At 41.8% G+C, this 14,905-nt stretch overlaps 3 protein-coding genes across 5 annotated transcripts; 2 read left to right on the forward strand and 1 right to left on the reverse strand.

The window, feature by feature from the left end:
• The first annotated feature begins 105 nt into the window (after positions 1 to 105).
• seta (SET nuclear proto-oncogene a) lies at positions 106 to 4,228 on the forward strand. The gene is made up of 8 exons (XM_018673683.2): positions 106 to 337; positions 1,548 to 1,605; positions 1,958 to 2,100; positions 2,222 to 2,325; positions 2,414 to 2,527; positions 2,730 to 2,900; positions 3,074 to 3,205; positions 3,295 to 4,228. The coding sequence occupies exons 1-8, from the start codon at positions 265 to 267 to the stop codon at positions 3,316 to 3,318; spliced, it is 819 nt and encodes a 272-aa protein (XP_018529199.1). The 5' UTR covers positions 106 to 264; the 3' UTR covers positions 3,319 to 4,228.
• Positions 3,864 to 6,135, reverse strand: si:ch211-51h9.7 (uncharacterized protein LOC558400 homolog). The gene is made up of 2 exons (XM_051075199.1): positions 5,458 to 6,135; positions 3,864 to 4,488 (listed from the first exon to the last, which is right to left on the reverse strand). The coding sequence occupies exons 1-2, from the start codon at positions 5,882 to 5,884 to the stop codon at positions 4,334 to 4,336; spliced, it is 582 nt and encodes a 193-aa protein (XP_050931156.1). The 5' UTR covers positions 5,885 to 6,135; the 3' UTR covers positions 3,864 to 4,333.
• Positions 6,136 to 6,306: 171 nt separating this feature from the next.
• Positions 6,307 to 14,459, forward strand: LOC108881623 (outer dense fiber protein 2). 3 transcript variants are annotated; one of them, XM_051075178.1, is made up of 17 exons: positions 6,307 to 7,201; positions 7,659 to 7,775; positions 8,024 to 8,163; positions 8,563 to 8,692; positions 8,828 to 8,959; positions 9,696 to 9,770; positions 9,871 to 9,942; positions 10,086 to 10,202; positions 10,744 to 10,941; positions 11,772 to 11,881; positions 12,039 to 12,174; positions 12,442 to 12,552; positions 12,801 to 13,064; positions 13,397 to 13,497; positions 13,596 to 13,758; positions 13,980 to 14,105; positions 14,193 to 14,459. In XM_051075178.1, the coding sequence occupies exons 1-17, from the start codon at positions 7,094 to 7,096 to the stop codon at positions 14,355 to 14,357; spliced, it is 2,265 nt and encodes a 754-aa protein (XP_050931135.1). In that variant the 5' UTR covers positions 6,307 to 7,093; the 3' UTR covers positions 14,358 to 14,459. The 3 variants fall into 3 exon arrangements, with proteins under 3 accessions (XP_050931135.1, XP_018529196.1, XP_050931136.1); XM_018673680.2 differs by having other exon boundaries at positions 14,211 to 14,459; XM_051075179.1 differs by having other exon boundaries at positions 12,801 to 12,878.
• Positions 14,460 to 14,905: the final 446 nt, after the last annotated feature.

Raw genomic sequence — 14,905 nt, forward strand, 5'->3', positions numbered from 1 at the left:
CGCGTAGTGAGACCTATTTTGAGAGGCGGAGCTCGTCTCTGCTCCATTCGGCGAGGCGCGTTCGTAATGAAAGGAGCGCGTGAGCGGCGGTTGCTGTGACTTCCTCGCTCCTCGGCAGCTACATTGTGTGGAAAGCAGCACGTTGTTGGCTTCTCCACGCTGAACTTTACGCCGAATTAACGTTCTCCTGTTCGGGGAGAAACCAGATTCAAAGCTACTAGCTATTCTCTCAGACGTCTGTAAGTTACCCCAGCTTGCGAAAACATGTCGGCCTCGGCGGCAAAAGTGAGTAAAAAGGAGCTGAACTCGAACCATGACGGAGCGGACGAAACCTCCGGTAAGGGGGAATGGCGGCCTCCTGTTCACCGCCATTTTCACTTTCTTCTCTAATAATAATTTGCATTGCTACGGGGTGCATTAATGTTACTGATTATTTTGTGTGTTGCTTTAATTTTGCTTAACGCTCCTGGACCTTCTTTGCGGTTGACCACGGCGGCTGCTGCGTGTATTCACATTTCGCTAACAGCAGCTAGCTCGCCAGCTAACGCGTTTATTAGCATGCCGCTACTCCAGCCTGCTGTTGTTCAGTTCAGACCGGTGCTGAGAGGCCATGTTAGCTAGTTAATTTAGCATCATCAGCGTGGCCAGTTATGTCGATGGCTACTGACTGAGTGGCCGTATGCGATGCTGGAGGGTTAATTGTTATGTGTATTGATGTAAAACTACACCAAATTGCCCAATTAATGCTCTAATTGGTATTATTGTGCTTAATATCCGGAAAAGTTGCCCCTTTCATTTGGGCATTAGCAGCTAGCCAGCTAGTGTTGTTGTTGTAATGTTACCTAACGCTAGCTGACGACGTTATGTTTTTGTTACTGGCCAAGACGCATTTAAATCCACCAGTCCCACATTCAGTTTAACTACCTTTTTACAATTATTTTTAATAACGAGACCCAGGACCTCGCTGTGTGAGCAAGGCTTTGACAGTTAACGGGGTCTGTGCTGGCATCAGTCCTAGCTCGGTGTCTCACGTTATCGCGGCTGTGTGTGTGCAGTCCGATGTCCCACATTTAAACCACGCGGCCTTGTCTGTAGCAGCCGGCAGGAAACGGTGAGTGTCTGAGCCGCTAGAGCTGCAGCTATTGGCCGCTCGCTTTGCCTTAACCTCCGGAGGAGCCCGGTTTTTAATCTGCCTGAAAACCTGTCAACTACCGTTATTTACCGTGAACTAATGGTGGATTATTTGCTGTGAACACCAAAATGATTAGAATAGCAAAACATCCCACGCTCAGACCTCAGCAGTTTCTGTAAACTTAGTGGCGGGTATTAAAAAACACAACTCACGATGCTAGTAATTTTACTTAAATTTATATGTGTTTAATTTTTAAGCGAGCAGGAGTAAATAAACATTTATTAGAGAAAGAATATGACTTTCTTCAGATTAGGAAAATGTCTGTTTTATATTTACTACCCTCACTATTGATGATGTTAACGTCTGCACAATTACTTTGCATATTTGTAACACATTTATTTCTTTTTCCCTACAGAGAAAGAGCAGCAAGAAGCTATTGAACACATTGACGAAGTTCAAAATGAAATTGACAGGTAATAAAAATTTAAGTTTTCTGTAAATAAGTAGTGCCACACCTTGTTTTTGTAGGGCTGAGACTTTCTGTCCTGCAGGAAAATGAAGGGGATTATTGGATTACTAAATATATTTAAAGGAAGAGGAACTAAATAGTGAAATCAGATGCTGAAATTTCTGGGTGGTGAGAAAACCTGCGAAGGCTCAGCAATATTTCACACAGATGATAATGAATCACACAAAGAACAACTGAAATTGTGAATAGGATTGGGCTTGATTTGTTTTTTTTTTTTTTTTTCCTTTTTGACTTTGTGTTTATCAGCATAAACAGTCCAAATTAATTTTAATTTATTTATTTTCCCCCCTTATCAGGTTGAATGAGCAAGCCAGTGAGGAGATCCTCAAAGTAGAACAGAAATACAACAAACTCCGTCAGCCATTCTTTCAGAAGAGGTCAGAACTGATCGCCAAAATCCCCAACTTCTGGGTCACCACGTTTGTCAACCATCCACAAGGTGAGCAATTTAGTGCTATAGCTTATGGAAGCCTTTTAGATCACTGTGACAGGTGTGTGTGTGTGAAAATCAACCAGGATTCATGTTCAAGCTTGGTCTGTAAAAATGTGTTTCCCTGCAGTATCTGCCCTACTGGGGGAGGAAGATGAAGAAGCGCTTCACTACCTGAGCCGAGTGGAGGTGACAGAGTTTGAAGACATCAAGTCAGGCTACAGAATAGATTTTGTAAGTGTTGCTCTGTTGTGCACATTCACAGGTAACATGTAGATACCAGTTGTTTCTTGTTTTTACACGGCTGCATTTTGTCTTGTAGTATTTCGATGAAAATCCGTACTTCGAAAACAAAGTACTTTCCAAAGAGTTCCATCTGAACGAGAGCGGAGATCCATCTTCAAAGTCAACAGAAATCAAATGGAAATCAGGAAAGGTCTGTGTCTCTGAGTTTGTTGTCAGAAAAGTTTTTTTTTCCCACCTGCAACTGGATACGTAGGATTTTATGATCTTCATTTGGAAAATTTCCAACTTTACATTTTAGCTAGTTTTGAGTTCTGTCAAAGCAGCATGACCTGATCTGTTGTGATCGAGCGCTCGTGTACTGGAGGTCTTCAACTTGTCTTCTTGTCTTGTAGGACCTGACCAAGCGCTCCAGCCAGACACAGAACAAAGCAGGAAGGAAGAGGCAACATGAAGAGCCAGAGAGCTTCTTCACTTGGTTCACTGATCACGCCGACGCTGGCGCCGATGAGCTCGGGGAGGTCATCAAGGACGACATCTGGCCGAACCCCCTGCAGTACTACCTGGTATGATTAATGTATTGTTGCTTGTGGGATATCTATTTCCTTTAATACTTCCTACATGTAGTCTGTTTAATTACATATCTACATTATATTATAGTGTGGATGCTCTCGACGCTTCATCTGACTAATAAACTTGTAACTGAAAGACAAAGTGCTGACGTGATTGTTAACTGCAGGTTCCTGACATGGACGACGAAGAGGGTGAAGGTGAGGACGATGAAGAGGATGAGGAAGGTCTGGAGGACATTGACGAGGAGGGAGATGAAGATGGAGAGGAGGATGAAGAGGACGATGGAGAAGATGGAGAGGTAAAGTGATAAAAGTCAAGAAAACACGTGTTGTTAGCTGCAGTTTTTCAACACTCACTCACTCACTGACTGACATCTGACTCTTTCAGGATGACGAGGGAGAAGACGACTAAAAAATAACATCATCTACCCAGACCCTCAACCTTCTATTCCCTGTTTGGTTTTTCCACTCATGTTCGGGAGCAAAGGTTTTAATTTTTTTTTTCTTTTGTACTTTTTTTTTTTTTTTTTTTTTTTTTTTTTTTAAATCGTGTGTGCTTCATTTTCCATTCTGAAGCCTCTTCACCTGTTGGTGCCATGTTATGTTCTCCTTTGACTCATCTTAAAGGCCAATGGCACTTTGCCCTGAATTGTGAGTACCATCCCAAAAAAGTCATCTCAAAAATAATAATAAAAAAGTATAAAAATAGAATCAGCACGGCATCCTGAGTAGAATTTGAAGATAATTCACACAGAATTCTTTCTGTTAAAGGTTGTGTGGTAAATTGACTAAAGCCATGGTGTAGTGACCTAGCGCTAGCAGACCTCAATATTTTTTTCCCCATATAATTTTTTTTATTTTTTATTTTTTTCAGTTGGGGTATTAATCCCTTGAAAAAACTGTTATTTTTCCCCTATGTGGTTAACGAGTACCAGCTCATTCCTTTGACTTGTAATGTTTAGGGGACGGGGGGCGGGTGGGTTAAGCTGGGGAGGGGCAGGAGTATGTTGGTTATTGGGGAGAGTGGTTATTTTGACATCATTTCTATGGGACTTTTTTTTTCTTTTCATTGTATTGTTTTACAGATATCCATGAGATTTGAAATGACATTTTTAATAAAGAACAAAATGGAAAAAAAAAACCAAGCTTGTAAATTTTGGCCCCCACTGCTTCATGGGTAAACAAAAAGAAGAAAAAAAAGACCTGTTATCTCATAGAATTTACATTTAATCACCCTTTCCTTTTCCGCTGGGGGGAAAAGAAACTGTTTTAAATTTGAGGTGTACAACTTGCTTTGTTACAATAATAAAACTTACTGTGTATACATGTGTGGGAGTCTTCAAACCAAGAGGGTGCATAGAAATTTATTAAAAAAAAAAAGGTAGCAGCAAAGGCACCTGGGTAGATTGTACAGTCAAAATGTCCCATCAACTCATGAAGGATTTTGGAGTCATTAGAAGGCTCGAAGCAAAGTCTTCTGTTAGCAGTCGATGGGTGATTAAAGCCAGGAAAGTGTGCGTCGACTCCTCAAATCTGGTTTTTGTGATTGTGTCGGGCCAGTCGCTGGGCTGGAACGCCCAACCTGGAGCGAGAAAACAAAACAAATCAGTCATCTAAAACAAACTGGCTTGTTAAAATGTTTTTAAATGGGATGAATTATCGGTCAACCTCTTGATTGTTTTCTCAGTAAATTGTTTTGCCTTTTAATTGGTTGATTTTTTTTTTGTTGCTGTTTTCTATTTCAAAATTTCAGATCTTAACAATTTGAGAAGCTGGGAAAAAAACATGTTGGCATGTTGCTTTACAAATTATTGAAATATTAAATTATAAAAATAATTGTGACTAATTGATTAGTTAATCATTGCAGATCTACTTTTAAGTTATTTGGTCCATAATTGGAAAAACTCTTATGACCTTGAAGTCTTGATTAAGGAACAAATACAAGCTACATTACTCTAACTTAATTCATTTACTGAAGTTGTTACCTTTACCATAATTTAGATTTACTGTACCTAGTCCTGACTATAGTAGAGTATCTCTCCAATGTTAACTGAGTATGTACAACTTAATACTTTGACTTTCTCAAGGTTATTTCCTCCATAATTCAGACTCTTGAAGCGTTTCAGAAGAGGTCAGGAGTCCGGGGGTTGCTGTTTTAATTTAATAAAGTTAATACTTGTTCCATAATTAAGACTAGCTACAAAAGCCTGATTATAACACAGTTAATACCATAGAGGAATTTCATAAGAATATTTCCACTCCATAAATGAGTGTGCAGAACTTATTATTGGCTTAATTTAATTATGTAAGTTTATTTACTTACATTTACATAGTTTTAATTATGATACACTAGATTCTGATTACTACAGTTTATGAGCATATATCTTTAAAGTGTTTTAATTGTTTAAATATCACGTTTGTCGTCATTATGTGGTTTATTTATATAATTTTTTTCAGAAAAATGTTTATTTCTTGATGGTCAGATCACCTCCCAGTGCACAGACATCATCAGAAATGTGTTCAAATTGCACCATTCCTGGTTCGTACCCACCTAAATGAGTTCTACACCGAGGACAGGTGGCCACCGTCCACGAGAACCCCGGAAACCAGGAGAAGTGTTTATCTGCCGGCCAGTGCTGGGTAACGTCCGCTTTTCTGAACGTTATCACCTCGAACTGGTGACCGTGGGGGTTTTCAAAAAGCTGGACGTTAACCCTTCGGCCCCCGACCAGCGTGTCGTTGCGGCTGGAGAGCGCGAGCCGACTGGGGACAAAGTGGATGTCCACCCCGGCCGCCAGCTCGTGCCCGCACGCCCTGCACAGTATGAGGGTGTCGGTGCTGGTTCCCGTCTCCTCACACGCCTCACCGGGCTGGTATGCGGCGGTATAAAAGAGGAGCACGAAAGAAATATACTGCATTATTACTATTAACCCCGCTAGCTGCTGCACGAGCAGCGGCAGGCTCCGTTTGTACCTCATCGCTGCCTCGCGCGCACATGGACGGCTAAAGCTAGCAGCTTTGTTTTTAGCCGAGGCGGTGGATCGATGAGTGTCGTTTGGTTATCAATACCAATCGAAAGCACATCAGATTCATCACTTAAGTGTGTGAACTCGATCAAAAACCATATACCAGTAAGTCATATGGTGATTAGTGAACTTAAAACGCGGCTAATTGCTAATAAATTGAGCGTTAGCTAGCTGTTCAGGCTAACTAATGTTCGGAAGTGCCATGGAGAGAAACAGGAAGTACAGTCATCTCAACCATTTCCTTCTCTAACTGCCTACATTACGGTTCAACTGTTATATAACCAGTAAATTTGTGTTTACTTAAGTAGTAGAGTCATTTCAGTTATACATTAGCCGCCAGTTATAGTTTGTAGTGTTACAGATTAATATTTTACACACGCACTTTATTAGGAACACCATACTAATATTGGGAATGGCCTCCTTTTGCTGTGAAAACATATTCCATGAGATATTGGAAGCAATTCTTTCAGATTCTTGTCCATGTTGACACAATTGCACCACATCATTTCTGCAGATTTGTCAGCTGCACAATCTCCTGTTCCAGACCTGGTGACATGGAGGGCCACTATTTACACTGAAGTCATTGTGTTTATAGGCATTTAGTCAGAATATGCAAACCAGGCTGTCTATCTAATCTAAAATTGCACAACGAAAGCAAAGAGAGACACAAAAGTAAAAGTTTTAAAATACATTTTGCTGATAATACTAAGGTAGGATTTTGAATGCCGCATTTTTACTTGTAATGGAGTATTTTAAACAGTTGTACCGTTACTTTATCTCGAGTAAACGATCTGAGTACTTTTTCCGCCTCTGATTAATGTGTTAAAACTAATGTGCTAAATCTGTGTTTTCCCTGTTTTTCCTTTTTGTCTACATTCCGCGAATGCGACATTACCCGTTACTCTCAGTGGTTACCACGGGCAACGCTTATAGAAAACTCGCTGCGACCAATCACAGAACGAGATGTTGCAAAGGAGCCAATCAGCGGGCTCGTTTTTTCTAATCCAAGCAACCGTCGGTTCCACGGACAGAAGTTGAGATTTATCTGGGAAACATGTAACTTAGCACGCTAACAACGAGCTATTTGGATTTAGTACTTGTTTGTTTGGGTTTTAGTTGATCCGAAACACCATCTGAATGTTGCCGTAACGTCTCGACAGAATGAAAACCCGGGATTCACCGCCGCCGCTGCCACCGGTTCACGTCCACGTACCGGAGACCACACCTGTACATGTTCACATGAGGAGAAGTCCCAGCAAGATCCCACAGGTTATTACATAGTTTATTGAAGTGGAAATACAGTCTGACGTTTTTATAGGTCACTTTGTTACTGTTGATACACGCCTGGTGATCAGTTTAAATATTTCCAGTGTAGAGCACTTTATTTTGAAGCTAATATGTGAATATCATCACCCAGGTTACCTGATTTACGCTGCACTGATTTGTTAGTCTCGTCTGCTAAATGACCACAAAGACACATGAGAGAGATGCAAAACCTCCACAGAGACAAAATGACCACAAACAAATACAAAACCACCACATAAAGAAGCAAAACAATGACAGGGATGCACAAAATGACCACAAAGAGATACAAAAATACCACCAAGGGACACGAAGTGTGTTGTGTGTTTTGTGACTTTTCCAGTCTGGAGGTTTTACTCCTCTGTAGGGAGGGTGGAGGTCTTGTGTGTTCTACCTGTGGAATGTGTCTCCTGTTTTTCTGCAGAACAGGCCAAAAGATGTCCAGGTGAAGGGAGAAGGAGGGAGGCCGAAGGTCCGGTCGCCATGGATCCCTCCGGGAAGACTGTCATGCCGAAGAGACGTGGGCTCATACAAGTGCCAGGTCTCCTTATACTGCAGTGTTTATCTCTCACTTCTATGCTTTCAACCAGGGCCAATAAATATACCAGGGAGAGGAACAGATTTTTGTCTAGCAAGGGATATCTTGCAAGTTTTAAGAGGTGTTAAGCTGAGGAAAGCTGGCAAATGTATCAAAGAATCCTTGATTGTGAGAAGCCCCTTTTCGCCCTTCCTCCTTATTTGTGTGTGTTGACTGAGCATGAGTTGTGTTTGTTTGTGTCTTATCCTCAGAGAAGCAGAGCGCAGCATCAGCCAGAAAGTGGGACCAGACGTCAGCGTGATGAAGAAGAGCAGGAGGAAGAGACGACTTCAGCATCCAGAAACCTCAGCATCCTGCTCCGAGAGCAAGAAAGCGTTCGTCGTTTAAAGAAGTAAGAGCTGCGTCAGATGTCAAAGCTTTGGACTGATGTCAAAAGCACCCTAACACACTGAAACAACTTTAGCTAAAATACTTGTGGTTATTTATAATTACAAATAAAACCAGTTTAGAGGGTTTGTTTTTTTAAACTTGCCACATGTCAGGTTGGTTGGAAACGACTGATTTAGTCTTTAACAACGTATTTTATCTTATGAAGTTATCATGTTTTTATTTATGTAAAATCTTAATCTTAAAAAGTAACTTGTAACTGAAACTATCAAATAAATGTAGTGCAGTGAAGAGGAGAATATTAGATGTAGTGGAGTAGAAGTAAAACTCAAGTGAAGTATAAGTACCTCAGAACTCTACATTGTGTAGATGTAACTCCTGATTTTTTCTCTCTTGCTTACAGGTCAGATTCTCGGGGTCAACACAGGGAGACAGACGTGCTCCTGAGGACGCTCGTAGAAGCAGAAATCGACGGCGTAGCGGTAGCCAATCAGCTGACAGCCCTGAAGGAAACTATCGACAGCCTCGCCAAGGTAAACCTGACACTGAATGACCATTAATTATACACAGCTGCTCAGGAGGATGAAGGAGAGACGCACACTGAATGATGGAGGAGGATTTATTTAGCCGTACATGATCGTATTTTTGTTTATTGTTGTATTTTTTAGGACAAGCGTCTTTCAAAGTCGCACGCAGCTTCACTGGGACGGCAGCAGGAGCTGCTGTTAGAGAAGATCGAGATGTTCGACAACACGAATCAGAACCTTCGAGAGCTGCTCAGAGAGTGGAGTGAACACGAGGTACGAGGTTATTGTTTTATCAAGCAAATACTCCAAACATTTGCTGGTTCCTTCTTCTTCTTTTCTGTGTTATCTCACTGTAAATGCCAGTGATTTAAAAACAATCAGTCAAGAAAATGATTGGCAGATAGTCATTAGTTTCAGCCCTAATTTTCACCCTAATTCTCAAGATGTGTTTATTCTCATTTAATTTGTTTATTTGGTTGTTCATGTTTTCTGCTGTCGTTCAGTCAAAGAATAAGGCTATAACCTTTAACCTGAGGGAAAAAAAGACAATTAATAACCAAAATGTCACAAAAAATAAAAAGAGACTGAAAAAGCTCCTGAAAACAAGACAAAAAAAACTTTAGAATTGGGGAGATATTTCTTAAAATAAGCAAAATTACCTGCCAGGAGAACAGGAAAATTTCACTTGCTCAGATTTTTAAAACAAAACAGATAATTTTGCTTATTTGAACTAATGTTTGACCCATTCTCTTATTTCCACTTGTTTTTGCAACAGCTTGATAATTTATGATCATTCTAATTTCAAGCAACTGGTAATAAAATTAGTATAATATCTTATTAAGAAATGGACAAACAATAAGTGTTTACTGCCTTGATTTAAGATACTTCATCTTAGTTAGATGTCACTTTCTGCAGTGGAGTTGTGAGCTTATGTGATTTGTGTTTATAAAGAAAATATAAACTTGCTCCATAAGTGAACAGTGATGTACAGTACTCCTCCTCCTCACAGAGAGATTCTCTGGTGTGGTCAGAAGAGAAAGAAGCCTTGAAGAGGAGACTGGTCGACAGCGAAGCTCAGAACATTGTGAGGAACAAACACTGCTGTTTTTCTCTTCATTTATAAATTCACCTGCCACCAGGTAACGTCACAGCAGAGTGCTCTTCTGTTTGTTCTTCTCTTACAGCGACTTTCAGCCAAACTCACCAACAAGGAGAAAGAGGCGTCCAAGCTCGCCGAGCACTTGGACTTTGAAAAGGTTAAGAAGTGTGTCTTTGTGTGACTGTATCACAGCTTGGTGGACGGAGGTTGAAATCTCTCCCACAGTCAGATACAGGTTCATCTGCAGACGTCCACAAATAGAAACTCCCCCTCACCCTCTGCTTCCCTCTGTGGTGGCAGGACAACGTGAAGACGACGGAGGAGCTTTCAAGAATCCTGGAGTCAACACGCGACCATCTGGAGTCTCAGCTGAACAGAGCAGAGGCTGAAAAGGCTCAGCTCTCTGCTCAGATTCAGGTCTGTGAACTAAAAATACAACACTTGAGTTTAGTTTAGTTTTATTTATGTGTCGTATCAGACATCTGGCCCATCCTGCGTGGGATTACAAGACAACGCTAATTTGCAAAGCTATTGTTGCACCTTCTACTCACGCATTTACCAAAACAATAGAGCTTTCTTTCTATATGTAGCATGTAAATACACAAAGACACACACGCTGACAGAAAAGAAGTGCTGCACATCGACAGCTTCTCCTGATAAAGGGCTCTTTCTCCATTTCACTGGCTGTTTTAAATGGATGTAGAAACTGATGGGATCAGACCCAGAGAGTTCAGAGCTGAACTGATCAGTTAAAAAGACTAAAAAACCAGCGTTCATCTCTGATATCCAGCCAGGAAACTGTGACAGTATCAAGAATAATGAACCGAGTTTGGTGTGTTTGTTACAGCGACACTTCCTGCTCCAGGAGCCGGGGATCATGGGTATTTTTTAGGGTCTTTATTACACTGTAAATCTGGTTTCTGAATGTCCCTCCCTCTCTGTGTCTCTTATGGAGCAGAGGATGCAGCAGAGCCAGGAGCAGAAGCAGAAGGAGCTCCAGGCTCTGCAGGAGGAGCTGCAGACTCAGAGGCAGCGGAGGTCCGAGGAGGAGGACAAGCTGGAGAGGCGAGACCAGGACGCTCTGGCTCTGCTGACCCAGCAGGCCGAGCGAGCCGAGGCGTCCGCCAGAGAGCTCGCAGAGAAACTTCAGGAGAAGGTCGGTGGAGGGAAACGTGAGCGATGAGCGCAGCGTGTCTTCCTACAACACACCTGTGTGTTGTTTATCCTGCATGTAAATTAGCTCTCGCTGGCGGCCGGCGTCGTGTCTGATCACACACTTTTATGCAAATCAAGTTCACTGAAACACACATTAATGAGTAAAGAAGTGAGGACAAGCTGCTGTGGCCTTTATTAGATCTTTGCTTTTGTTTGATCTGGCAGAAATTCTTCCTTTTTCTTCTGTTTTATTTCACTGTAAATGAAATATTTTGGACTGCTGCTCAAACAAAAACAAATGATTCAAAGACAGATTCATTAATAATGGATGTAGTCGTTAGTTTCACCCCTAAATTTCACCACATTTCTCAGGATGAGTGTATTCTCACTGGTTGCAAGAATAACTGAAAATAAACCAAAAAGATGTCATAGAAATATAAAGAAACACAGACAAGACAAAATCTTTAAAATAAGCCAAATGAAAATGCCAACAGAACAGGAACATTTCACTTACCAATGTTATTAAAACAAAACCGATCATTTTGCTTATTTTAAGTAACGTTTGACTCATTCTATTGCTCCCCTGTTTTTTAGAGCAATAAAATCTTTATAAGATCTTGTTAAGATGATTAAGGTCAGAGAAGCTGTGAAATGCTCCGACATAAAAACAACAAAAACAAGCATGTACGGCCTGGACTGAACACGTTTCCTCTGTGGGTTTAGTCTGTGTCAGTGTCTTGTAGACCATGATGCTGAGGTCAGGGTCTGTGCTGCTCAGACCGTCAGACTCTGGCTGCACGATGAATCCTGGCTCTGTGTTTTGTGTTAAAGGAAACCCAGCTGGCTCAGGCTCTGTCCACGTCCAGTGACTGGTGCCTGCGACACTCCAGAGAGGCAGCTGCTAAAGGACAACGGGAGGAGGAGATCTCTGCTCTCAAATTGTGAGTTTGTGGCTGTAAAATAACTTGAATCTAAAATAATGTTTTGCATCTTTTTATTTATGCCACTTATATTTTAAAAAAACACAGACCGATTTCAAAGATTTCGATCCAAACGCATCATATCTTTGAACTTTAACTGAGTCTGTTTCCATGGCAGCCAGGTGATGGAGCTGAGTTCTCAGCTTCACTCGGCGGAGGAGAAGAGTCGGGCGGAGAGGGAGGCGCTCAGGGATCAGCTTCATCACCTCAGCGCTGAGAACGCCTCCACCACGCTGGACAACCAGAGACTCAGGGTACAGACGTCAGATTTCCCACAACTTCATATCAGATTTATAAATCAGCGTTTAATCTTTAACTCATTTTCTTTAATATTTATTAAATCTAAAACACCTCATTCATCACATTTTACTTCTGAGAAAAGACAAGTTATTTCATTTATTTTGCAGCTCTTACAGGTCTCATTGTTTTGGCAGCTTCTTCTTCTGCTGTTCTTTAATGTCTGAGGATTAAATGAGACGTATTTCAGCTGCATTTATTCTAAACGTTTACGTCATCTTTAGGGTGAGTTGACGTCGTCTGAGGAGAAACTCAGAGGACTTCAGTCTGAGGCTCGACAGCTCAGGTCATCCATCAAGAAGTATGAAAACCTGGTGGAGAAATACAAGAAGAAGGTGCAGTCTGCTTCACGTTACACACCTGAAACTGCAGAGAAACGAGAAATAACCTTAAAACTTTTTCACACGTCAGCATTTGATTTGGAAGTTGCATGTAGTTTAGACTCTGACGTGCATTTTTATACTTTGAAAACTAATCTTTAAAGAGATTTTTAAGGGTCAGTTCACTCAAATAACACACAGAATACTCATGATGTCAGTTACCTCTTCAGACAGCAGCGTTAAACTTTCCTCTTCCTGTGCAGGTCCAGCAGGCTCGTCTGGAATCGGACGAGTACTGCCTGAAGCTGGAGGTGATGCAGAAGGAGGCACGGGAAGTGAAGGTGAGCCTGGAGACGGAGAAGGAGCAGGTGAGGAGGGAGCTGCTGGGCCGGCTCCGGGAGCTCGAGACGCTGCCCGACAGACTGAGGAGGACCGAGCAGCAGCTCCGAGACGCCCAGCAGGAGGCCGACGCCCACGAGAGGAGGAACGTGGAGCACAGCGCCTCCCTCTCTGAAGTCAGACACAAGGTACAGAACAGATTCTGTGGGTTTTAGCTCAGAGGGTTGGAGGGGAAACAAATCACAGCTCACACACAGAGGTTTGCTTCTATATTATATCATATTAAACAGGTCTGATATTTTCAGTGGGTGTTTTGTAAGAAGTGAAATCGTCAGAAATTAAATTAGGCTCAGCAGTGTGACACGACGTCCAGAGGGAACCTGGACCTGAATCGTTAGGCCGTCTCAAATGACTGACCCCCATCCCTAACCTGGACTCATTAGTAACTTTTTGTATGTCCAGTGTTTGAGACCAGGACTCTCACAGAGGTGGATTTCTGTCCCTGTGTGTCCCTCTGCAGGTGGAGCAGCAAGGCGCTCAGCTGGAGACGCTTCAGCAGAGGAACCTGCTGCTGCAGGAGGAGAACATCGTCCTCAAAGAGAAGATTCACAACTTCGAAAGGTACATTAGAATAGATAAACATCACTCCTACACAGTGACTGATACAGACCGTACATGGTCTGAACTGTGGCTGTGGGTTTGTGTTTTGTGTGTTGTAGGAAGCTGGAGGACACGAAGGCAGAAAACAAAGAGATGTCTCAGGCTCTGATCTCAAAGGAAGGCAGCGTCCGCAGCGTTCAGCAGCAGCTGGAGGAGAAGACTCACGAGTGCAGCGTCCTGTCCAGACAGCTGCAACAAAGTCTGGACGACGCACAGAGACAGGTCTGAAACCACAACGGAACGTCTGTCTCTGATCTGTCCGTCAGCGTCCACAAAGAAAAACACTTAGTGAGAAAACGCTCACAGCAGCTTTCACAACCAGAGTTAGAATAAATAACTATATAACAGAAATCTTTAATTTACTGACTCTGGCTGGGAGCTTTGTTCAGGTAATGTTATCACAAAGTGCTGTTTCCATGAGGTTTTGCCTCTCTGGTGCGCAGGTTGATGAGAGCATGCAGAAGGTTTTGACCAAAGAGAGAGCGTCCCAGTCCAAAGCCCTGGACCTGCAGAGCCAGCTGAGCCGAGCCAAAACAGAGCTGAGTCAAGTACAGCGGAGCAAAGAGGAGGTACGTCACTCTGTCCCCCCTCAGAACATTTCCATCCTCGAGTTTTAATGTTTCGGGTTCTCTGTCTGTGACCTGTGACAAAATCAGTGTTTTGTTCTCCTTCAGATGGAGCGTCGTTTCAAGAGTCAGCTGCAGAACATGAAGGACAGGCTGGAGCAGTCAGACTCTACAAACCGCAGTCTGCAGAACTACGTTCATTTTCTCAAAACCTCGTACGGAAACGTGTTCGGAGACTCTTTGCTCGCAAGCTGACGGCAAAGTTCATCAAATTAATAAAGCTTTCTTTTTATGAAAAATTAGTTTTTAGTCACCTGGAATTTATTTATATCGTTTTGAATAAAACACATTTCTGCACACTTCTTGATTCTGATTTTATAATAATATTTTTTAACATAAACATCCTTAATGATAAAAGTTTTAATTTCCACATTTTATCTCTACATGAATTAGATTTCAAATACAGCCATATTAAGTATAAAGTATCGGTTCAGTACTTCATATACAGTCAATTCCTATGGGGAGAGTCTTACTTAAACAGAACCCCATGAAGAACTTTTGTAATTCAAGATATTCTCGCTTATTCTCAAACTTAAAAAACTTATAAGACATAAATTGGGAGGAATTTACAAATAACTAGAGTCTAATTTTGAATTCGGCATACATCTGATGCACCAAAATCACTTTCTTTAATTTATATTTTTAACATTTAATAATTGGCGCGGCATTAGCGCTGTGGACCAGGTGAAATAATTACATAAAATGCATACCGGTCTATGGTTTTCACGCCGAATTTCCCTCTG

The sequence above is a fragment of the Lates calcarifer genome, linkage group LG13, assembly GCF_001640805.2.
Source record: "Lates calcarifer isolate ASB-BC8 linkage group LG13, TLL_Latcal_v3, whole genome shotgun sequence".
NCBI lineage: Eukaryota > Metazoa > Chordata > Actinopteri > Centropomidae > Lates > Lates calcarifer.

What these genes read in the sequence shown, in the direction of transcription:
- seta (XM_018673683.2), top strand. Translation starts at nt 265, where the DNA reads ATGTCGGCCTCGGCGGCAAAAGTGAGTAAAAAGGAGCTGAACTCGAAC. An exon ending in CAGGCTACAGAATAGATTTT is followed by an intron (nt 2,326 to 2,413) that starts GTAAGTGTTGCT and finishes TTTGTCTTGTAG; the next exon opens with TATTTCGATGAAAATCCGTA. An exon ending in TCAAATGGAAATCAGGAAAG is followed by an intron (nt 2,528 to 2,729) that starts GTCTGTGTCTCT and finishes CTTGTCTTGTAG; the next exon opens with GACCTGACCAAGCGCTCCAG.
- si:ch211-51h9.7 (XM_051075199.1), bottom strand. Translation starts at nt 5,884, where the DNA reads ATGAGGTACAAACGGAGCCTGCCGCTGCTCGTGCAGCAGCTAGCGGGG. An exon ending in TCGGTGTAGAACTCATTTAG is followed by an intron (nt 4,489 to 5,457) that starts GTGGGTACGAAC and finishes TTCTCGCTCCAG; the next exon opens with GTTGGGCGTTCCAGCCCAGC.
- LOC108881623 (XM_051075178.1), top strand. Translation starts at nt 7,094, where the DNA reads ATGAAAACCCGGGATTCACCGCCGCCGCTGCCACCGGTTCACGTCCAC. An exon ending in GAGAGTGGAGTGAACACGAG is followed by an intron (nt 8,960 to 9,695) that starts GTACGAGGTTAT and finishes TCCTCCTCACAG; the next exon opens with AGAGATTCTCTGGTGTGGTC. An exon ending in TGGACGACGCACAGAGACAG is followed by an intron (nt 13,759 to 13,979) that starts GTCTGAAACCAC and finishes TCTGGTGCGCAG; the next exon opens with GTTGATGAGAGCATGCAGAA.